Source organism: Gopherus flavomarginatus, chromosome 13, assembly GCF_025201925.1.
Source record: "Gopherus flavomarginatus isolate rGopFla2 chromosome 13, rGopFla2.mat.asm, whole genome shotgun sequence".
Taxonomy (NCBI): Eukaryota; Metazoa; Chordata; order Testudines; family Testudinidae; genus Gopherus; species Gopherus flavomarginatus.
Window position 1 is genome coordinate 19186701 of NC_066629.1, and position 23547 is coordinate 19210247.

Here is a 23547-nt window from a genome sequence, read left to right on the forward strand (position 1 = left end):
ACGTATGCCTGGGCACTAAGAAGGCTGGGCTTTCAACTTAACTGTAATTCCAGCATTAACACTAGTGTTTTACATAGAAAAAAGTGGCTTTTTTGTACTGAGCATTAAAATTCAACATGATTTACCATCCTCAATAAAATACTCAGAACCTGCTATCCGTAAAATGACCAAGATCACGTTCAAAATCTGCTGTTCCAACAGCTGCATTGAATGCATGTGTAAGTCACACCAGGCGGCTGGTGGTAGAGGCTTTACTTGGCTGTCATATACACCAGCCCCGAGAATGGGTGATAGTAAGGATTTGGATCCCGCAAGCAGCTGCTCTAATGGGTGGGGATCCCACAGGAATTCAAGTATTTATATGGATGAGCACACCAGCTGTTGGGGTGACAGAATAGTAGAGCTTCAACGTAGGCATGGAAGAGACGAAAGCAGTGGGCAAGAAATAAAATGAATGCGGTAAGGCTACAGATTTACAGAAAAATATAATTTTCTTGCTTTGAGAGAAGCAAAGCTGAGAGGTGGGTGAAATTTGTTCTTTAAACATTTATTTTTCATAAAATTGTAACAGCTGGAAATAAAGACTTGGTCCAAGAGTGGAAATACTTCCTTTAGGAAAGAAAAGGAAGGCTATATATACACACAGAATGGACCTTTCATTACACATAAATCCTTAATAACTTGCAATTATATCAGATTTGCAGGTATGGCAATGTCAAGCTATTCTAGATTTGCAGAAAATATGGTAACTAGTATATTATGAACACGGGACAGCATGACACCAAAGGAATGATTTAAGCCAATAGCCATTCCAATTATGTAAGGTAACAAGCTGTGACAAACATACCAGGTTCAACCAAGCCAGTATTCCTAATAGCTGCACCTACATAAAATGGGCTAGAGCTTATGGCCAAGACAGACTTGCGTTTCAAAATGAACAAGCCATAGGTCCTGTGCAGTGAATATTCAGCCAGCACTAGATACAGGAGCTTCCTGGCACGCCCAGTTGTCCTACAGCAAAGAATGTCATTAACTGTTCCAGTTCGTAAATCAAAGCAAACGTGTGTGTGTGTGTGTGTATATATAAAAACAAATAAAATGGAGGGGGGGTAAGGAGAGACACTTGTACACACAATGATTCATAATTATAACTTTAGAGGGAAGAGGAATAGTTCATGGTCAGCGTGATGAAGGGTCTAAACAAGAGCATTTTGGAACTACACAGTGCATGGACGGGGAAGTATCAGTTGGCTGGTTTCAGGGGAGCTTTCCGCAGGGATCTCCTTAGACTTGCAGTTGAGCTGCTTTTTTTCCTGGAGGGAGATTCTACCTTCCACTGACGAGGCAGGGGCCCTCTACAGAAAGGAAACAGAATGATTGTTGGTTTATTTTTAAAAAAGACACTAGTATTATCTATAGTCACTGGTAGCTAAGGCCTGAGCTGAACTTACGGTTTATCAGGTGACGTCAGACAGAGAACATCTTCTTGTTGTTGATCTTGGGATCTGTTTTTTTCTGCAAGCGACATTTACAAGTGAAACATGCACATTGGATCCTTTTTTTTTTTTTGGTTTGGTTTGGTTTTATTTTAAAAGTTAGGAGCATGAAAATAACTTGCCTTGAGCTGAAGCAGGTGTGCGCGTCAGGCTGATGAAACTGACCCCAGCTCCAAAGGTCAAGTTATCAACGGTCTCTGAAAGAAACACACAGATCAGCGGTCAGCTTGTAATACAGCCATAGGGCAAGACAATCCTTTCATACCCAACTCCAACAAGCATGCACGCTTCTTTCTGGCCCACTGAACCATGTATCAACTCATCTTTTACATAGAATAAAGGAAACACAATGAAATTGGTCATCCTCACTGCCCACAGTCAAGTTTATACCTAATACTGATAGCACTTCTGCCAAAATTTCCTTCACACTGTGTGCTTGGAAGTAGGACGGGCATCAATGACTCTAAACAAGGCAAATTCCTATCCCTTCCAGGTAGTGAAATCATAGCCTGTGTTAGTATTTTTAGGTTTGCATGTGCTTCAGGAGGAGGAGAGAGGCACATATTGCCAAGTGAATTAATAAAACTCTGTAGATGTTTAGCTAAAAGCCTAACAACCCCATACAACTTGTTCTTTAATATTTAGAAAAAAAAACCTTTTAAGTTCAAGTTGGCGTGAATAGTTTTTAATAGGAAGTTAGCAGCATTAGGAGGACACTTCCAATTCCTACAGTAGATCTCTACACTAAGCCTTCGAAGTCTATCGAGCAGGACGCCAAAGAACCGGTCATTCAAGGCCATTCTAAAAGCACCAGCTGCCCTTCCAAGACAAGACTATAGAGCGCAAACCTGTGCCTCAATCTTCAAGGTAACACACATGCACTTGTTCATGATAATCTGTTTTTCACTATTAGACTTGAAGGAAATTCCATTCTTTGGGGGCCACTGGAGAGTTCTCATTTCCTTAAATCTACAGCTGCTTGTCCACACCATCTCAGTCACAGCTGGTCAAGCTCCCCCTGCTGGACACACACCAGACTGCTGCGTATGAATCCAAACACAGGATCCGGTATGCTTCCTAAGCCCACTGCAGTGAGCATACAGACATCATCTCTGACCTCTCAGGATACCAACTCACTGGTACCCTTAGGACCCCACAATCCAGCTGCCTTTGGCCATAAGGAATCACGAAGGCATGCCATTGCTGTCCAGCTTTATTATTTATCTTGCCTGGATTGGCTTTTGACTCTTTAGACTGGCCTCTGAATTTCCTGACTTTATGCAGCGAAAGCCTTATCTTAAGGTAATGTGATTTTCACAAATGGTAAATGACTACACCTGCCTCATTTTACTGCATGCTACAGCTTTTTACTATAAAAGGGAGAGAAAGAAATGGCAAACAGAATCACCACCAACTATTCTTTCCACACTCCCTGTTTTTATTGAAGCCCTCCACAGACCATGTAGCATCACTGCTGGTGTTTGCATTTACATTCCATAGTGAAGTAGTCTATTCTCTCCCAGGCCCTCTTAAACATTTCCACTGTCCAGAGCAAACAACAGAGGAGAGAAAGACCCAAGGGTGGCAGAGACTGATCTGCTAGCCAGACAAGAGTCTCACAGGATACAGGGATGAGAGCTGGCCTCTCAACATCCGAAGTCAGAAGTGATTTACAAAGAACTGCATCTGCAGGAGTTTTACAAATGATAGACCAGGGAAAGAAAAATGTTCTCCTCTGATCCTCTAACAACCAACAAGGCCCAGTGCCATCATGCAGATACCTCAGTACAGATTAACTAAAACAGCGATAACGCACTGTCCAGCTTGAGTCACTGCTGAGAACACAGGCTGCCAGGAAACAAAGCAGGATTTTAGGACTGGTGCCACTGGGGATTAACATTCTCCTCATTTCACAGCATATGGCTCTTAAGTGGAGCTGCAGTGCAAGCCCCCGAGACAGACATGCAGACGAAGCAAAGATTTCTGCTCTGTATTGCATCCCAGTAGTCATCATCTTATCTGCAAAAAGCATTAAGTGCTCAGCTAGTACAGTGGACTGGTGTGATGTAGATAACTAAACAGACGGAACGAGCATAAGAGAGTGAGAACGCACAAAGATAAGGGTCAGATTGTCCATTACATGCAACCAGTTGCCTGTGCTTGGCTTCTGTTTGCACATGGAGATGAGATATTTGTACATGTAAGCAGCCAGTCTGCTGCCTAAATGGCCATGCACATATACCCACCTCGTGTGCACCCGACGTATTCCTACAGGCAATCGTTCACATCTAACTTTAAATATCAGACCAAAACTGTTTAATGAGAGCCGACCTGTCATTGCTACAATTAAGATGGAGTTTCCTTTATTTTTGTGGGGGAGGGGGAGGAAGTTAATCCCACACACAGAGCGACTGGTACAGTGCGTGCCCTACAGAAATTCAGAAGTGGGAAAGGGGAGCAGAGGAAATGCACTGATGAGGCAGCTCAGCGCAGTAACATTTCATAGTTCCTTCTGCATCCATGCTCCAGTACATATGAACAGTACCAAAGTGGGGCTCTGGAACTGTGCTGCCCGCCCAGGAACTACCCCAGCGGTCTCCTCCAAAAGGATAACAGGAAGTGGGCTGCCACATTTCCCACTCTCTCTGCACATGCGTGCCTCATTTAGAAGATCAGAAGGATTTGGATTATTGCCATAAATCATTCGGATACTTCAAAAGTCCTAAGAAATGAATAGTCAACTGTCTTTCATCATCACAAAAGGGATATTGCATAACACGCAGGAACGCGATCAAAGATGGCTCCAATAAATGGAAACTTTTCAAGGTCGAGTTTTGTGAGGCTGTAATTTAGCTGCCACAGACATAATGGGCAGACACACTTACTAGTGACCTGTGTATCAGAGTTCTGCAGCAGTAATGAATTGGGAGTTTACATAGCTTGTTTCCACAGCTGAGAACAAAACAATTATTGCTTCCCCAACACTCACTTCAGCTGTTATTTAGAGAAGAGCTCGCTCTCGGAGAACACTTCATAGGGTATTAATACCACTTTATCAGATCCAAGCCAATTGTACAAAGATCCTTCTGCTATCGCAGCTCATCAGCTCCTTCAATGACAGAATAGGTCTCGACTGGGCCCTGAGCTGGACTCTTCATCAAACAGAAGACCAATGCCTAGCAAGGATCTTTTCTAGTGCGGCAGTACTCTGTTCATGCTTCAGAGTCTACAGTTCTGAGCAGAGCAAGATGATCACAGGAAGCAGTGCTGAGCACTAACACAGGCATTCTGGGAGATGCAGGACAGTCTAGGGAGCACTCCAATCAGAGGATGAGCCAGGAACAAGTAGGGGAAACTCCCCTCCTCAGCAGCCCAGAAGTTGGGAGAAAAAAGGACCAAACATTCCCCCGCATTGAATGGCGAGGAGTACAGGCCCTATCATACACTGACTCCACACTAGAATGTCATGCTGTGGCTCTCAAAGACTCTATTGTTTGGCCACCACTGCAATATAGATATATACAGAGACAAGTAGCTCTCCAGTAATGAAAAGTTGACTACCACTGCACTACAGTGTGGGCTACGTTGGTGCATCTGTACAAAGAAGGGAGTTCTTGGGCAGCTTGGAACCATAGCTCGGTGGTTTGAGCATTGGCCTGCCAAATCCAGGATTATGAGTTCAATCCTTGAGGGGGCCATTTAGGGATCTGGGGCAAAAATCTGTCTGGGGATTGGTCCTGCTTTGAGCAGGGGGTTGGACTAGATGACCTCCTGAGGTCCCTTCCAATCCTGATATTCTATGATTCTCAAAAGGTATATAGTTGGGTTACTTACGGTCAGGGGTACTGATTGCTCGGCCCACCAGTGAAATGTTCGCTCCAGTAGACTGATGGTTTAGGCTACACAAAGATACTAAAAGTAACAAGAAAAGAAAAAGTTAAAAGACAGAAAGCTGCTCCCCAAGGCAGTTCTACAACCACACCTCCTGCTTAGAGGTCTAAACAACCACCTAGCTTCCACATTAAACCTGTTCTATAACGTGTAAAATCCAGCTGTTGGCTGCTTACCTTGCTTGCTGTCACTTGTGCTTGCTGGAGAAGAAGGTAGCCTTCCTCCTACACTCTTGCTGCGTTGCTTGTTACTGGCCTCCATGGCTTTCTTGGCAGAGTTCAGGATGGCAAGTGTGCTCAGGGACATCTGCCTATTGGGCAAAAGAAGCCACAAATGCTCTAAGGGGTTTCCTTCTACAAGTCACTCCAGATGAGAAGATGTAGGGAAGATCTTGCTTACTCCCAACTCACTTTCAAACCCCCAGCAATCTCTCTCTCTCTCTCTCTCACACACACACCACAAAAGATAAGGCTATGTTGAAATAGCAGGGTCTAACTACTGCTGGTATTCACATTGTTGAGCTGAGCAATGAGAAGATGACAGGCAGTACAATGGCTCTGGAGCCATGACACACTAAATGCCCGTTGGTAGAGCACCATTCTTACCCCTTGTAAAACTTGAAATCCATACCTGGGTCTAAATGGCTGCTGTTTCAGAACGCCAGCTCTGGGTGTAGTAAACCCAAACGGAGCAGGGGAAGCAGGAGACCCAGACGACAAAGACCGTCTCCCAGCAACAGGTGACTGGGCTTTGTTATTCTGGCCATTAGGAGGTACCACTGAACTTGGGGATTGCTAGGGAAGAGAAGGAGAAATGGGTTTGCCATAATTACATTGTTTTATGCATGTAATTAAAAGGACAGTCTCATCTCCCCCCGCCCCACATCATGTTATGTATACAATGTGTCTGGTTAAGATGTGCCAAGGAGCAGTATCTACAGGCCAAGATTTTCAAAAATCACTTGTGAATCTGGGTGCTCAACCTGACAGATTTTAAAAGAGGTCTCAATTTCAATGGCAGTAGTTGAAAGTCAAGCGCCTTTAAAATGTCATGTAGCCAAAAACTGACGCACTAAGGATCACTCATCACGTTTGAAAGTCTTGACCTACAACATCTGAAGATATATATAATTTACTGATTTCTAGTCAAGGGTGAGTTACTTCAGTAGAGAGCAACGAAGAGTCCTATGGCATCTTATAGACTAACAGATGTATTGGAGCATAAGCTTTCGTGGGTGAATACTAAATGCACCCACGAAAGCTCATGCTTCAATACATCTGTTAGTCTATAAGGTGCCACAGGACTCTGTTGCTTTTTACAGATCCAGATTAACACAGCTACCCCTCTGATACTTCAGTAGAGAGACAGTTCTGTTCACAAGGTGTAATATACAGAGAAAGGTCCCTATCACAGAAGGAGCTGTAAGAAATACAGCTGCCAGTTCCTCACCCATTGAGAGAAAGAACTTTGCCAGTTAGCGAAGGACTGGCCACTGCCAGCAAATTCAAATGCATGCTCCCAAGTTAGACCTGCAGTTTTTGGTTTTTGTACAAAAATGTTCTCCCTAACTTTTCAGGCTGTGTAGACAAAGGTTTTCATGAGTTTTCTGATTTTATGAACACTGTGCATGGTTTGGATTTACATACCTGAGAATAGCTTGCAAACAAACATTGCAGGATTGTTCTAGTACAAGAGAACCAGGAACTGAAATTGCCTAGAAAGTGAAGTTGAAACTGACAGGTGATATTTTCACTGTGGAAGTACAGAGCAATGCATATAGTATATCAGATTGTAAGATCTGTTTGAATTTATGGATGTGTGAGAGGTAAGGGTTTCTTGTCTGGATGGGGTTTTTAAAACTCTTCACGTCTCTAAAAAAATAAAGCCCTGGTCAGCAGGAACTACAGTGGTAAGAAAGATAAAGGAAAAACAGTCAGGTATTATCCAGTGGTCCTGTAGCATGATTTATAGCTATAAGCTATATGACCTGTTAGCGCTATTGCAACATACACCTTACTCTGGTGGAAGCCAGTACCTGTATTGTGTTCATGACATTGATGACCTCTGTCTGACCTTCTCCCACCTCTCTCTCCCTGGCCAGCTGCTCTTCATATTTCTTCATGTCATATTCCAGCTCAGCTGCCAGCTGTTTGTCTACTGCAAAGAAGTCTTTGATTTCATTCCGATAATCTTGCATCACTTCCTGAAAGGCACAACAGTTAATTTATTTTACTTCCCCATCTTAAAATCTCTTCTGACCAGCACTTACTGCCCATGTTCACATCATAGCTCTCCAAGTCCAAAAGAAAATGCTAGTTGGGACAGCAGAACTGTTTCTGTTTAAATGAAAGAGAGAGTCTATCAAAAAGGTCTGCTGCTGATTCATGACTTTATAATGCTACTCATTGTTATGAACATTGAAGGTTTATGCCCACTCCACAAAGCGAAGCCTTTTACTTAACATACACAGCCCTCATCTGTATTCCCATCACCACCAGAGCAACCGGACAACCTGGCTATAGGAAAGGAATGGTTTACCCTACAAAGCTGTACAATCCATTTCACTGGGTTTCAAAACCTCCTCATATGATGGTAGAGCTCTGCATCAGGACTGGATATAACAGGGGCAGGAAAAATATACTTTGTTGTGGGCAGGTTTGGGTGGGTGGTAATTTGCACTAAATCACTCGCCAGTTTGTCAGAAATACAATTTCAGCAATGTGAAGTAAGTTTGGTTTTTTTAAAAAATAAAGGTTTTAATACTTAAATTTAAGCAAGGGATAAAAAGACTTGATGTCTATTATAACAGGAATTCAAGTTTTTTTTACATGTTTTAAGCAAGATTTGTGTGATTCTTTTAATGGTAAAAATTGTGTCTGAATTCCCTGTGTGTATATATTTAAAACACAGACTATTTTTTTTTTAAATTTTTTTTAGTAGCATGTGGGGATCAGTCTTGTGGGAGTTTTGAGATCGAAGGTTTTTGCAGTGAGAGCAGGATAAAAGTGCAAGAAACAATGCAGGAGCAGGTGGGAGTAGATACTGGGGGGCAGGTTGGGAGCGGGATTAAAAAAATAGTTCGCACAGGGCTCTACCTTCATTCTACTTCTGGCCACGCTTCCAAATTCACAGCCTGAGAGAAAAATCACAAGTCTTTCCTTACCCGGAGATAGTTCATGAGGTCTCTTAGAGCTGGAATCCTAGCCTGCTCCAACAAAGACTTCAACGAAGTGATTATTGGGATGATGTTTTCTATGAAGTTCTTCTTCTGAACCTGTAGTTTAAATAACACACAAACACCTAACATGACAGAACAAGGGATGGTTCATTTCATTCTTATATAAATGGCCCCTAAACAATAAACGAGTAACAGCTTAGTGTGCATACATCCCACGTGTGTATGAGCGTACACGTAGCATAGTGATGGTTTCACTTTATCCCAATACGTGATCTTCCTTTTACGCTGGTCTACGTCAGTCATTCTAATGGCAAGTTGCTGACAGCTGCATGAAATCCTAGCATTAACTTCAAACGCTTCACCTGTCAGTGTCTCTTAGAGCCAAACTGAGCCATAGTGTAATTCCATTGACTATAGTGGAGTCCTGTCTGTTTACACCAAGTCTGAACTGGGCTCTTCAACAAGTGAGCAATCATTTTGAACAGGTTAGTAGCCAAACTGCTGTCAAATTCTAATTCAAATTGACTGTTCAAGTGTAGGTAACCTCCAGAAATCAGCACTCCTTTATAGGACATTTTCATTTTGCAACACATGCTGCTTGCACAGATTCACCAGCTGTCCCCAAATCACAAGGACTGTATGGGCATATAATCTGCGGAGATGGATGGCAGTCCCTACTATAGACCAATGACTTCACTCAAGATCGTCCCTAGTTGCAGATTTAGATTTCATTCAGTGCTGTTCCCACTCTTCTCACTGCATGCCAAGTGGTACTCACTTGTGAGATGAGTTTCTTTTGTGCTGCCTGCATAACAGCATTGGCCATGTCCATTTCATCCTCAACTGGCTGGATATCTTCATCGTGTTTAGATCTCATAGCAGAAAGTTTGATCTCTTTGCAGCTGAGGACTTCAAATGTATCTGAGAGCAATTCATTGGCTTCCATGTCCAGTGGGAGGATGCCGTCCACAAAACATGCTGTAAGAGGAGGAAGATTTTTATTCCCAGAACAAGCCAGGGCAGAAGGGTCCCTGTGCTGCACCCAGAGGCTGAACAGACGCAACTGGCTCATCACAGGATTTATTTTTACAATACTCATTCTGTGCCAAAAATGATGCCCCTACCCAGGATGTTCAGGCTGATTTTAGAAGTGATGTTGAACCTTTGCTCATCTGTAAAATGCTCTAGCAGGAACCTGTAGATCTGCATTCTTTTTCCTTTGTTATCTTTCCCCTTCAGAGAGAAGAGATTCTTCTCCCTGTGTAGATAAAGACATTTTACCTCAGGCCAACACATGTACATGGAATTATAGAAGTAAAAAGAATTTAAATCTGGCAAGAAACATTTGAATGCCACCTTAAAGGTCTAGAAACCTACTGCATAACACATACACACACATTCTATTCAGAAGTCTCATGGAAGGTGACAGGGGAAGGCAGAGTATTGTTATCTTAATATGAATTATTCTTAAGATTTTATCTTTCATTGCCACACACTATAAAAAGTGACCATGAAAGCTTTGCTCCAGGCCCAAAGACTGCATGCCCAGCACCACACTGATATTCACATGCAACTCCCATTAACATTAAAAGAGAGGTGGCCAAATATTCACTGACCGCTCACTCTGGGGGAACTTGTTGTACTTCTCGTGTTTCTCATAGCTGTTGAAGTGGAAAATACACTCGATGAAGTGTTGGGAGAACATGACTGGATTCCTCTTCAGTAACAAGTGCACCAGGCAGAACTCCCCAAACCTGGATACAGGGTTGAAAAATTAGAACCACCAGAAAACCTCTTTAATTTTGGAGGCCACCTCCTGAATTATAGCTAGGTGTCCAGCAAATTCAGCAACTCAACATGTTGTACTCAACATGGCAGAGACAGACTCCGGGGAATTAAATCTTCCTCAATATGACATTTAACCCTTTCCCTCCCACATCAGGGCCTTGAGAAAGATGCTAAACTATTTACTTTCAGCCTCATCTTCTCCCCATCCAGAATTGTGCTGAAAAGCTTTCAGCATCTATGGTGCAGGTTTATTTCTATTTATAATTCAATACCTACACTATGGTGGGACATCGATCTAAGTTAGGCAACATCAGCTATGTGAATAACGTAGCTGAAGTAGATGTACTTAGATTTACTCACCGCGGGCTCCGCACTACACTATGTCAACAAGAGACACTCTCCTGTCGACTCTCCTTGCGCTTATCGTTCAGGTGGAGTACAGGAGTCGACAGGAGATTGATCTGTGGTTGACATAGATCATTGCACGTTGATCCCCAGTAAGTGTAGACAAGCCCTATAGTGACTTACAAGCCTAAATCCTGTTTTAAAAAGTGACTTAGACACTTAGGAGACTAAGGTCCAGATTTTTAGAGGTATTGAGGCACTGCTGCACCCAGTACAACACCTAGCAGATTTAGGAGCCTACATCACATTTTGAAAAGGATTTAGGCACTTAGAGTAATTACGGCTTTAGCCTAGACAATGGTTAGTTGAATTGATAATATAAAACTCTGTTACAAACAAAAGGCTTCTTCATTCCTCTCAGCCTGGAACACAGTTGTGGATCAAGACAGTAGTTTAAACTAACAATGACAAAGGGTTTGCAAGCTGAGTGACCTTGGATTATGTTGAGATTCAGGTTTGACTGGGAGTTTGGCCACACACAAAAGAAGGAAGAGGAAAATGGATTATGGTTAAGGCACTCAACTCTAACTCAGAACAACTAGATTTAATACTTGGTTTTGCCATAAACTTCCAGCGAGACCTTGTGCAAATCACTTAGTTGCTCTGAGCTTAGGTTTCCCATCTATAATATGGAAAGAAGAGTTTCTCCTACTTCACAAGGGAATTGCGAGGATACACACAGTCATGTTTGTGTCATGCTCAGATATGACAGTGAGGAGCACTATGAGAATGTGTAAATACAATCTCATTTCAAAGCTACCACTCAAATGGCAGCTGCTGCTAGGGACAGGATGCTAAATTGGAACAACAGGACTCAAATGGTGGAAAATATATGAAAGCCTGCTCAGATAAAGGTATTTTGGCAGAGCAGTGTGGGGAGACAGGACCAAGAATGCTAAAGTACTGAACTGGAGGATCTCGGCTAGAGCGAAGTGCACAGGCACAGCTGTATATGAAAGCTTGCATAGTGCTTACTCGCATTAGGTCTGGCTCTTGCCAATGCTGCTGGCTGTCCACAGCAAGCCAAGTTGAGGGGCAAAACAGTAAATTCCGTGAGACATGAGTTTGCAACAAGCTGTCCCATGTCCTCGAAATGGACTTTAACTTATGAATTCAATTAACTTTGCGGGTCCACTTTTTGGTTTTTACACTAGAGGTCTGGGCAGAATTTTCAGGAGCAGCTGAATGGGTTGTGCATGGAAAAGTCATAAGTAACACTTAACTGATTTTACTTCCTATCAAGAAGTAAAAAGGATGATGCTCACTCAGGAAACACCAGTGTACTGGGAAAATATTAAGGGAGCTTCCTGGACTCAGTTATCATCAGTGATCTGAACACTGGACAGTAGCTGAGGCCTGGCCTGAGGCACAAGGGATACCAACAGGTGGAGGCTAGGCATGTTTGCACAGTGTTAAAGCATTCACAAGGGGGAACAGATTGGAAAAAAAGCCTCTGGCCTGGAAAAGGTTTTGGTGCAGGGAGCTCTTATGTATCACTTACTCTCCTATGTCATTCCTTCACCATCTGATCTGACATTTTTTATTAGTTTCCATTCTGCCCTTTGCTATTCTGGGAGATCAGAAACACATTCCCTGCAGAAAGTTCAAAGTCATTTACCCATATGCACCTGGCTTTAGGTATCACCTGAGTTCTCTGAATTCTACAAAAAGAAAGATGGTATTTGCTCTATAAGTGTAGTGTGAAATGCAAAGGGTTTGAGATCTACCCCTGCACCAATCCAGAGGTCAGAACTACAGGATACTTTAGTGAGAAACGCTTGCATGAAGGTAAGCCCAGGGAGGAGATAGGGGAGGGATAGAAACAAAGCTAAAAAGCATCTAGTTGGAACACGATTTCTAAACACGGTTCATCAGAGTTTGAGGGGGACGGGGACAACCCTAACAACAAACATTGTTAGACACTCATTTTGTCTAGACCTATATTTAAAGGGGATCTACAAAGGATTTTTCAAAAGAGCCATGGGGCCACTTTGGCTTTATTTATGATATCCATAAGGCCTGTCTTTTTGGGAAGGGGAAAACGGAGGAGGTTTCTCCTTGCTTTTTTACATATGAATTTCAAGTCTTGTCTGCCATAGAACAGTGTTGTCCCGAGAACGAGGGAAATGCCAGCACTGGAAGAAAAGATATTACCAATAAGAATGCAATAATATATATCACCTCACCTCCCTTGTTTCCAATATTGCAAGTTAGAGAGTGAAACCTGAGCTATTTAAGGGGAGGGATTTTTATCATCAGTTCTTTAACTCCAGTTATTAACATTTTAGACATTTGTTAAAGATTCAGCTATTCCCATTCCACAAACGAAAGAATGACAACTCACAAACATGCTCTCCGACATCCAGGAGATACACCTGAAAAACCAGTGAAGACCAGCCTTGCTGTTTCTAACTTAGAAAGCAAGCAAAAACTTCTCAACTCTCCCAACCACATTTTTCCATGCCTTATTAAATCATAAAAGGAAAAAAGGGCAGAAGCCATTTAAAAAAAAATTCCCTTGCAGCTCACCTTTAAATACATTCCCTAAGCAAGTCCTAAGGGCCTCAAAGTTCATCCCCATTTGAGCAGGCTGCCCACATTAATAAACTCTCCATGCAACTGTTACAGATGTGATTTAAGGCAAGAATTTGAGTGCTAAAATGAAGGCCAAATCATTCAGTCAGCAGCTCGGCAGGCCGTGCGTAGCAATAGCAGCTCACGTAGTCAGTGAGAACATTCACTGACCACAAGCAGGCAAAACCCAAGCACGTTATGGTGAGGTAAGAAGAAAGCTTGAACCTTTGCTACGAATCACTGTGCTTTGGGAGCCTACTGGTGGTCAGACCATTAACCCTATTTGACCGTAGGTTTGTGGGGTTAAGTTTACTATTTCAAATGGAAATAGCTATGTTGGCATTGAAACAACACAGATCATTGCCCAAGGAAACCTTTTCATTCGGGAACTTCAAATTCGTCATCGGAAAACAAAATGTTAATGGTTTTAAAAAGGAGCAATTATCAGGCCAGTAGGGTTGTTTTCCCAAAAAGGTAAAAAAATAGTATTGATCTGAGAGAATCAGTAACTGTGCTGATTCAAGCGGCATTTTGTTTCAAGGATTCAAACTGAATTCAACCTACTGTACAATAAAACAACAAGAGAAGCTGTTAATATAGAGGAGCAGTAGTTACCTTCTGATGTGCCTATGATTGGAGTGTATCTAAGGTCATCCCCCTCTCCTTTCCCCATATCAAAAGTCACCAATTATGTGCAAGAGAATAAGCACCTGAGAAATTAGTTTATTTGGCAAGAGAGTACAAAGCAGCAGCTGAAAATCCAAGCGTGTGTATGTCCTACTTCCCAGAACTCAGAGAGGGAAGAAAACTAAACAAAAATCCAATTTTATGTATTTTGCAAAGTTAGTCACTGCAAGGCCAAGAGCTGTATGTCAATCCCAGCGTGGAATAAAGAGTTTTTGTCTGTGTGCACCTGCTGAATATAAATGCCCAGAAACAGGCTCCCAACAGAAACTGTTATTGTTCCATATCTAAAGTGTTGTGCATAAGATGCTGCAATGCCACCACCTACTGGAACGAGCCAGGACTGGACATTATAAAAGCCTCATGAACAGCCCCAGACTGATGGCCCCGGCTGTAATCCTCAATTTATCTGGAGTAGGCAGAAACACTGGCAGCGGTTGGGCAAGCTTCCACTGCATGCGTCATCTACCCATCCATTCCCTAGAGGAACAACCTGCAAGGGAGTTCATCTCTCCATATCCCACTCAGTCATCGCCCTTCCTACTGAGACTGACAACAAGGGTACTTGTCAGTATCAAGTACGGTAGAGCTCAATATTAACACCCATCCATTAAGAACGAGACTAGAACCACCAAGTTACTGCACCAAGGCCAACACGGGTGTCAAACAGTAATAACTTATGGTATCTTCTGAACTACGTTTGGGTAAAATCAAGATCTCTAAGCCCACAGAAGCCAAACAATTCAAATTTCAGGCTAATTCTGCAGGATCCCTGTTGTATCTCAGTATGGCAGGAGATCTTCAAGCTGTGGTATGGTGTTTAAAAGGAAAATAAACAACAACATGCAAAAACAAGTTAGAGAACTCACTGAACTGTAACCTATGTCTACTATGTAAAGTGGGAGGGCAGTTTTTAGAACATCTGTTTCAAAGTTTCCATTTCCACATGTATGTAAATCATGACAAGATAAAAAGGGCAGAGCTGCCTCGCAGACAGTGCCACCTCTTGTGGCCTGATGTGGCCCTTCTGGCACCCTACCTCAGTTTCCTTCCAGTTTACACCCAGAACCTTAAATAAATGAAACTCCAGGAGAGAGGGAATATTAAAAATCATCTAGTTCCCTAAAGAGCCCTTTTGGCCTCCCCTCAGGTTCCAGGTTTCACAGCTCTACATCTAGGGGGACTGTGTTTTAAATCCTGGCCTCTATGGCACGCGAACTCTCCTCTCCTCCAGTTTAGGGGTTGCACAGCCCTCCTTCTTGGGGCCTGTGTGCTGATTGAATTCATTCTCTCAGCAGCTCTTTCCAGCAGCTCCTCCTTGACTGGGCCCTACATGTTCTCTCTCCTAGACATTAACTGCTTCCCTGAACCCTCTTCCTCGCTCCCAATGACTACTTCCATTATTTTCCTGTCCCACATCTGCTTTCCCTGGACACATGGAACAAGTAACTGGCCTTCCCAGCCATGTCCTCTGACTTAGAGGCCAGTACCCAGTTCCATGCACACATCAAAGAGGGAACAAATTATATTGCTCACTGTTATCCCTCCTGCCATGCGTGTACTTTCAGATGAAGTCAGGCTCGGAGTGAAGTTTCCCACTCTCAAAATTTTATTAGGGCATAACTAGGGAGAAAGGGGGCAAGGATTAGAGAGAACACAAGCTTTCTCATGGAGATTTCTCTCTTACATTCAGAATTAACAGCTGGGATATGAGATTCAGTTTGCTTTGCTCTCTGGATATTTTACAGAACTAGTATCCTACCTGGCAATATCTGAGTTGGGATCCACCAGAGAACTGACAAATCTGAAGAACAGGGACTCCTTCCACTTCACAAACTCCTCCTACAGGAAAGAAGTAGACAGTGAAATGTCAGAATGAACTAGGAATGAATGAATGAGTCTTCAGATTGCACCCAGAAACACCCTCTGGGTCATAACAGGAGGCATACAAAATAAAGCTCAAGATTCCTTAATTCTGAAAATAGTACATTTATTTAAATGCCACAGCAGCAGGTGTCCTAATTTACCGTTAAATTTTAGCAGAACAAGGGAAAAGAGAGAAAATCTGAACTCCAATGCTGAGATGCCAATAAGGCATTGCTCTACATTGTTCTCATGAAGTCTGCCTGCCTACGATACATTATTAAACAGGGGGCAGACTGTCTTCTGCCTCTCACATATTGATGTACACACCAGAAAAGACGGTTACTCACCTTTGTAACTGTTGTTCTTCGAGATGTGTTGCTCACATTCATTCCAGTTAGGTGTGCGCGCCGTGCGTGCACGTTCGTCGGAAACTTTTTACCCTAGCAACTCCAGTGGGCCGGCAGGTCGCCCCCTGGAGTGGCGCCGCCATGGCGCTCGATATATACCCCTGCCGGCCCACCCGCTCCTCAGTTCCTTCTTGCCGGCTACTCCGACAGCGGGGAAGGAGGGCGGGTGTGGAATGGATGTGAGCAACACATCTCGAAGAACAACAGTTACAAAGGTGAGTAACCGTCTTTTCTTCTTCGAGTGATTGCTCACATCCATTCCAGTTAGGTGAATCCCAAGCCATACCTAGGCGGTGGGGTCGGAGTGAGAAGTAGCGGCATGGAGCACTGCAGATCCGAAGGCCGCATCCTCTCTTGACTGCTGGACCAGGGCGTAGTGGGAAGCAAAGGTGTGGACCGATGACCAGGTCGCTGCCCGACGGATTTCCTGGATGGGCACACGGGCGAGGAAAGCCAGCGACGACGCCTGCGCCCTGGTAGAATGCGCAGTCACACGGCCCGTAGGGACGTGGGCCAAGTCATAGCAGGTCCTGATACAGGACGTTACCCACGAGGATAACCTCTGCGAAGAAATGGGAAGCCCCTTCATGCGGTCCGCTACTGCCACGAAAAGCTGGGGGGATTTGCGGAACGGTCTGGTCCTCTCCACATAGAACGCGAGAGCCCTACGGACATCAAGCGAGTGCAGCTGTTGCTCCCTGCCTGAAGAGTGAGGTTTCGGGAAAAAAAACGGGAGGAATATCTCTTGGTTGATGTGGAAGGCTGAGACCACCTTGGAGAGAAAGGCAGGGTGTGGCCTCAGCTGCACCTTATCTTTATGGAAGACTGTATACGGGGGGTCTACCACGAGAGCCCGGAGTTCCGACACCCGTCTAGCTGAGGTGATAGCTACTAGAAAGGCAGTCTTCCAAGAGAGATAGAGTAGGGAGCAAGTAGCTAACGGCTCGAAGGGGGGCCCCATGAGCCGAGACAACACCAGGTTAAGATCCCAGGTTGGAGCAGGGAGTCGGACGTTAGGGTACAAACGTTCCAGCCCCTTCAGGAATCTAGTCACCGTCGGGTGAGAAAAAACGGAGCGGCCATCCCCACCCGGGTGAAAGGTGGAGATAGCTGCCAGGTGGACCCGCAAGGACGATATCGCCAGGCCCTGTTGTTTGAGGGACCAAATATAGTCTAAAATATTGGCCACCGAAACTTCCATAGGGCGGAGACCTTTCTCCATGCACCAACAGGAGAAACGCTTCCACTTGGCCGAGTATGTCGCTCTAGTGAAAGGCTTCCTGCTGCCCAAGAGTACCTCCCGTACCGGGGTGGAGCAGCGCAGTTCAGAACTGGTCAGCCACGCAGGAACCACGCCGCTAGGTGCAGCGACTGCAGGTCCGGGTGACAGAGAGTCCCGTGTTCCTGGGTGATCAGGTCCGGGTGAAGGGGCAGGGGAACTGGGTCGGCTATGGCCAGGTCCAGCAACATGGGGTACCAATGTTGCCTGGGCCACGCCGGGGCTACCATGATCACGCGAGCCCTGTCCCTGCGCACCTTCAGAAGGACCCTGTGGACCAGCGGGAACGGGGGAAACGCGTAGTACAAGTGGGTCGTCCACGGAATAAGGAAGGCATCCGCTATAGACCCGGGTTCCCTGCCCTGAAAAGAGCAGAACGCCTGGCATTTCCTGTTCCCCCTGGACGCGAAGAGGTCCACACGGGGACAACCCCACCTCTGGAAGATCGAGAGGGAGACGTCCGGGCGAAGGGACCACTCGTGTGAGAGGAAGGATCTGCTCAGGCGGTCCGCCAGCGTGTTCCGTACTCCGGGGAGGAAGGAAGCCGTGAGGTGAATGGAGTGGGCTACACAAAAGTCCCAGAGTTGCATCGCCTCGTGACATAGGGGAGAGGATCTGGTGCCGCCATGCTTGTTGATATAGTACATGGTTGTCGTGTTGTCGGTAAACACCGCGACACAACGACCCCGAAGCTGGTGACAGAACGTTTGACAAGCAAGGCGGACCGCTCTCAACTCCCGCATGTTGATGTGCAGCTTCACCTCCTGCGGGGACCACAGGCCCTGTGTTCTCAGGGATCCCAGGTGGGCCCCCTAGCCGAGATCTGAGGCCTCCGTCATTAGGGACACCGAGGGCTGGGGTGGGTGGAATGGGAGCCCCGCACACACTACGGACTGGTCTAGCCACCAGCTGAGAGAATCCAACACCCCTTGGGGGATTGTGATCAGCATGTCTAGTGGTTGCCTTGTCGGCCGGTAATGTGCGATGAGCCACAACTGGAGGGGCCTCATGCGGAGCCGAGCGTAACCGGTCACAAATGTGCATGCTGCCATGTGGCCTAACAGGGTTAGACATGTCCGTATTGATGTTAAGGGGGCTGCCCGCAATCGCTGAACGATCGCCGACAACGCCTGGAACTTGGTAACGGCAGAAGAGCCCTGGCCACGGTGGAGTCCAGGACGGCCCCAATGAACTCCACCCTCTGCGTGGGGAGCAGGGTGGACTTGTCTACGTTGATCATGAGGCCCAAGGTAGCAAACAGGCCGGTGATCCTGCGGACGTGGCTGCAAACCTGTAGCTCCGACGTGCCCTGAATTAACCAATCGTCTAGGTAAGGGAACACGTGGATACGACTGCGCCGAAGATGTGCCACAACGACGGCCATGCATTTTGTGAATACCCTCGGAGCCGTAGAAAGGCCAAATGGGAGGACTGCAAATTGGTAGTGAAGGCGGCCCACCACGAATCGAAGGAAACGTCTGTGGTGTGGCCAAATGGCAATGTGAAAATAAGCGTCCTGCATGTCGAGGGCGGCGTACCAGTCTCCCGGATCCAGGGATGGGATAATGGTCCCCAGGGATACCATGCGGAACTTCAACTTCACTAGGTATTTGTTGAGCTCTCGCAGGTCGACGATAGGCCTGAGGCCTCCCTTGGCCTTGGGGATCAGAAAGTAGCGGGAATAAAACCCCTTGCCTTTCTCGTTTTCCGGAACCGCCTCTATAGCTCCTTTGTTGAGGAGCGTCTGTACCTCCTGTCGAAGGAATTGCTCGTGAGAGGGGTCCCTGAAGAGGGACGAGGAAGGGGGGCGGGAAGGAGGAAATGATATAAACTGCAGGCGGTATCCCGTCTGCACCATGCGTAAGACCCAGCGGTCCGATGTTATTTGGGTCCACGCCGGGAGGAAAAACGAAAGGCGGTTGGAAAACGGGGGGGAAGGATCCGTGGGGAAAACTGTTACTGCGCCCTCGGGCGCACCTTCAAAACGAAGGCTTGGGCCCAGGCGGGGGCTTAGAGGAGCTTTGATTCTGCCCCCCTTGGTTCCCCGAATGTCTACGCCTTCCATTCCTGCCACAGCGCCTATTAAGGTCCTGCCGTTGGCGGAACTGGGGGTATGGCCTACGCTGCTGTTGCTGCTGTGGCCGGAAGGGTCTGCGCTGCGTTCCTGGCGTGTGCATCCCGAGGGAGCGCATAATGACCCGATTGTCTTTAAGACTTTTGAGTCTGGGGTCTGTCTTTTCTGAAAACAGGCCCTGGCCTTCGAACGGGAGGTCCTGGATGGTGTATTGGAGCTCCGGTGGAAGGCCAGAGACCTGAAGCCAGGAGATACGGCGCATCGTTACCCCCGAGGCGAGGGTGCGGGCAGCCGAGTCTGCAGCGTCCAAAGAGGCCTGCAACGAGGTTCATGCAACCTTCTTGCCCTCGTCCAGAATGGCCGCAAATTCTTGACGGGCCTCCTGTGGCAGCAGCTCTTTGAATTTGTCCGCTGCCACCCATGAGTTAAAAGCATATCTGCTGAGAAGGGCTTGCTGATTTGAAACCCTGAGCTGAAGGGCCCCAGCCGAATAGACCTTGCGGCCGAGGAGGTCCATACGCCTGGCCTCCTTGGATTTGGGGGCTGGGGCTTCCTGTCCGTGGCGCTCCCTCTCGTTCACCGACTGCACCACCAGGGAACACGGTGTCGGGTGGACGTGGAGGTACTCGTAGCCCTTGGAGGGGGCCATGTACTTCCTCTCGATGCCCCTCGCCGTAGGGGGGATGGAGGCCGGTGACTGCCAGATTGTATTGGCGTTGGCCTGGATCGTCCTAATGAAGGGTAGGGCGACCCTGGTGGGAGCATCAGATGAGAGGATGGTGACGATGGGGTCCTCGATCTCAGAGACCTCCTCGGCTTGCAAGCTCAGATTCTGTGCTACTCGCCTAAGGAGGTCTTGGTGTGCCCTGAGATCTAGCGGAGGAGGGCTACTGGAGGAAGTGCCAGCCACCGCTTCGTCGGGGGAGGAAGATGAGGAGACCCCTGGCAAGAAAGTGTCCAGTGGGGGGTCCCCCTCAGCCCTCGCCTCTGTCTCAGGAGCAAGACCAGGGTCTTGCTGCTTCGATCCTTCCTCTCCATCAGGGGAGGGAGGGGGGCGAGACAACGAAGCCTCTGGCACCCTGTGCTCCGCCGTTGCAGGCCTAGCAGGAAGCTGTTGGGGGCCCTGGGCTTGATGGTATGCCCAGGGTGTCCAAAACCCCCACTGCTGCGGACCCTGGTCCTGTTGCGGAGGGTCCTGAAATAATGCCGCCTGTCTGTCGGTGCGCAGCGCATACACGCTCTCCGCTTGAGACGACACCGACGGCTGTCTAGAAGGCCATGGCGGGGCCGACCGCGGCTGATAAGAGTCTGCGCGGTTCGGCACCGAAGATCTTCTCGGTGCCGGGGATCGGTACCGGGAGTCATAGCGGCGCCGGGATCGGGACCGGGTTCTGTCTCGGTGCCGGGATCTGGATCAGTACCGGCCGCTGCTTCGGTGCCGGGATCGGGACCGGGACTTGCCACCGACGTGGTGCCGGGAGGTCGACCGGGACCGGGACCTGCCACCAGCTCGGTGCCGGGAGGTCGACCGGCGCGGTGAATGACGGCGAGACTGGCTCCTAGAGTCACGGTGCCGGTATCAACGGCTGGAGTCAGACTGCGACCGTCTGGAGGTCGATCGGTGCCGCGAGTGCGACCGGTACCGCCGAGGGGAGCGGTGCCGGGACTGCGAGCGGCGTCGGGATCTCGAGCGACCGTGGCATCGGGACCTCGATCGCGAGTCCCGAGACGGTGTCGTCATCATGGGCTTGCCCCTAGATGCTACCCGCACCGGAGGTACTGGGGGTGGCGGCTGAGTAGACTCAGTCAGGGTGATAAGGTCCCGTGCCGAGGCGAAGGTCTCCGGAGTGGATGGGACCAATAGCTCAACCCCAGATCTTATGGGGGAGCTTGGCGGTACCGGACTCGACGGACCCACCGGGCCCGGAGTCGACGGTGCCGGTAGCGCCGCGGCCGATGTCGATGCCGGGCGCTCCATTCGGGTCTGCCTGGCTGGAGTAGCAGACGTTGATGGTCTCGCTTCTGCACCCGGTGCCGGGGAAGGTCGGTGCCGGGGAGTCTTTCCGGTGCCGGTGCGATCCGGTGCCGGCGTCGAGATCACGGCCTGTGAAGCTGCTGGGTCAAGTGCCGCTTCCATTAGGAGAGTCCTGAGTCTCTGGTCTCTCTCCTTCTTTGTCCTGGGCTTAAAAGCCTTGCAAATGCGGCACTTGTCCAACCTGTGCGATTCCCCCAGGCACTTTAGACACGCGTCGTGGGGGTCGCTGGTTGGCATAGGCTTTTTACAGGCCGCACACTGCTTAAAGCCCGGCGAACCAGGCATGAGCCCGGTGCTGGGAAGGGCTACAGCCCAGACCGGCGAACAACTATATACAAATACTATTTACACTACAACTAATTAACTAACTATACTTAACGACTAACTAACAACTGTAGTAATAACGGTAGTTAACAAGGAGAGCTAGGGACGTGGAGGACAGCAATGCCGCGCTCCACAGTTCCAACGACCGACACGGCGGTAAGAAGGAACTGAGGAGCGGGTGGGCCGGCAGGGGTATATATCGAGCGCCATGGCGGCGCCACTCCAGGGGGCGACCTGCCGGCCCACTGGAGTTGCTAGGGTAAAAAGTTTCCGACGAACGTGCACGCAAGGCGCGCACACCTAACTGGAATGGATGTGAGCAATCACTCGAAGAAGAACCGATAGGCCACCAGAGAAGGTTAGTGCCCTGCTTCTGCTTGGTGGACACCTGTTACACCTATCTACTGGAGGTGAAATTGTAGATTCAAGAAAAGTGCATCTTAAAGTTTGGGTAAATTGTAAAGATATTTTAGGGTCAATCTGAAATCTGTATATCCACTTTACAGGTTGCTAGGATTCTGTATGATGGAGGCTGTTGGAATGTAGTGAGAACTAGCCAAAGCCCTCTAGTCACCTGCAGAAGGTTGGTAAGCAGGATCAGTGTCTGCTTGCGGATGAAGGGATTCGGGTCCTTCAGGCACATGGAGATGTTGGGAATGTACCTGTCCACCATGGTGGTGTAGCGGATACACAGGTCACACATAACTATGACGACGTTATTGCGAATGGCCACATCCTCAGACACCTCTAGCTCACGAGCTAGGGCTGCGACACATTTCTTGGCTAGATCCTCATGCTGCAGACACAGCTTACCTGTCACATAAAGAGTAGAGAATCGGGGCTGTGAATATTACAGTTCCTCATCTCCCCAGGACTATCTTTCCATCTCCTCTTGGTGGCATATGAGTCAAAACACATGGACGGAGAAATAAGGCCAAGGAGAAATTAAAGCAGAAAATAGCGAGAGCAAGAAGTAAACAAGCAAATAAAAGCAAGAAACTCTTAGTGGAGACTGTATGAGAAACCAGCAACCCACCTCAAGGAAAAGGTAATCAAGGAGGAGCATTGTCTCATCCCTCTTCTGAGAAAACATGAGACCTATATCATGGATCTAGTAACCCAGTTTCCTCTTTCCCAAAGGGCCACAGAGAGCTAAGAGTGCAGCCTAATGTCCTATGCATAATAAGAAAAGAGCCACCCCAATATCATTACTAGAAGCCTTTTAAAATAACACTAATACTTTGCATCTCTAAAGGTTTCTAAGCTCTTTAAGAACAAAGGATTGAGTCTCATGAGGTACATAAGTGAGGAAGTAATATTATTCCCACACTAAAGAAGTGTCACGTCTATGACCACACGGGAAGCATAAGCACAGCCTGCTCTGGAAAGCATTGAATTCCTTCCATCCCTCTAGAGAGCCTTTTGTGCATCATGTAGTTCCATAGTCAGATGCCACCAAGCTCACAAGAGTACAAGGTTGGTACAAGTCTGTAGCGTTCTTCAGGTCCGGCTAACTGTGTTACTCACTGGTTAGGTATGGTAAAGC

At 47.2% G+C, this 23547-nt stretch overlaps 1 protein-coding gene across 2 annotated transcripts in view; it reads right to left on the bottom strand.

Moving 5' to 3' along the window:
* Positions 1 to 531: 531 nt before the first annotated feature.
* The window catches only part of NCAPD3 (non-SMC condensin II complex subunit D3), a 50344-nt gene continuing 27328 nt past the window's right edge, over positions 532 to 23547 (bottom strand). Inside the window, exons 23-35 of one of the 2 annotated variants that reach the window (XM_050921516.1) lie at positions 22576 to 22814; positions 15779 to 15858; positions 10182 to 10319; positions 9690 to 9823; positions 9344 to 9543; positions 8551 to 8661; positions 7423 to 7590; positions 6018 to 6181; positions 5564 to 5697; positions 5331 to 5408; positions 1619 to 1693; positions 1452 to 1515; positions 532 to 1355 (exon numbers count right to left, since the gene is read on the bottom strand). In XM_050921516.1, the coding sequence (XP_050777473.1) occupies positions 1244 to 1355; positions 1452 to 1515; positions 1619 to 1693; positions 5331 to 5408; positions 5564 to 5697; positions 6018 to 6181; positions 7423 to 7590; positions 8551 to 8661; positions 9344 to 9543; positions 9690 to 9823; positions 10182 to 10319; positions 15779 to 15858; positions 22576 to 22814 (1697 nt within the window). In that variant the 3' untranslated portion in view covers positions 532 to 1243. Of the gene's footprint in view, positions 1356 to 1451; positions 1516 to 1618; positions 1694 to 5330; positions 5409 to 5563; positions 5698 to 6017; positions 6182 to 7422; positions 7591 to 8550; positions 8688 to 9343; positions 9544 to 9689; positions 9824 to 10181; positions 10320 to 15778; positions 15859 to 22575; positions 22815 to 23547 lie in introns of those variants that run through there. The other variant, XM_050921515.1, reaches the window with a different exon arrangement.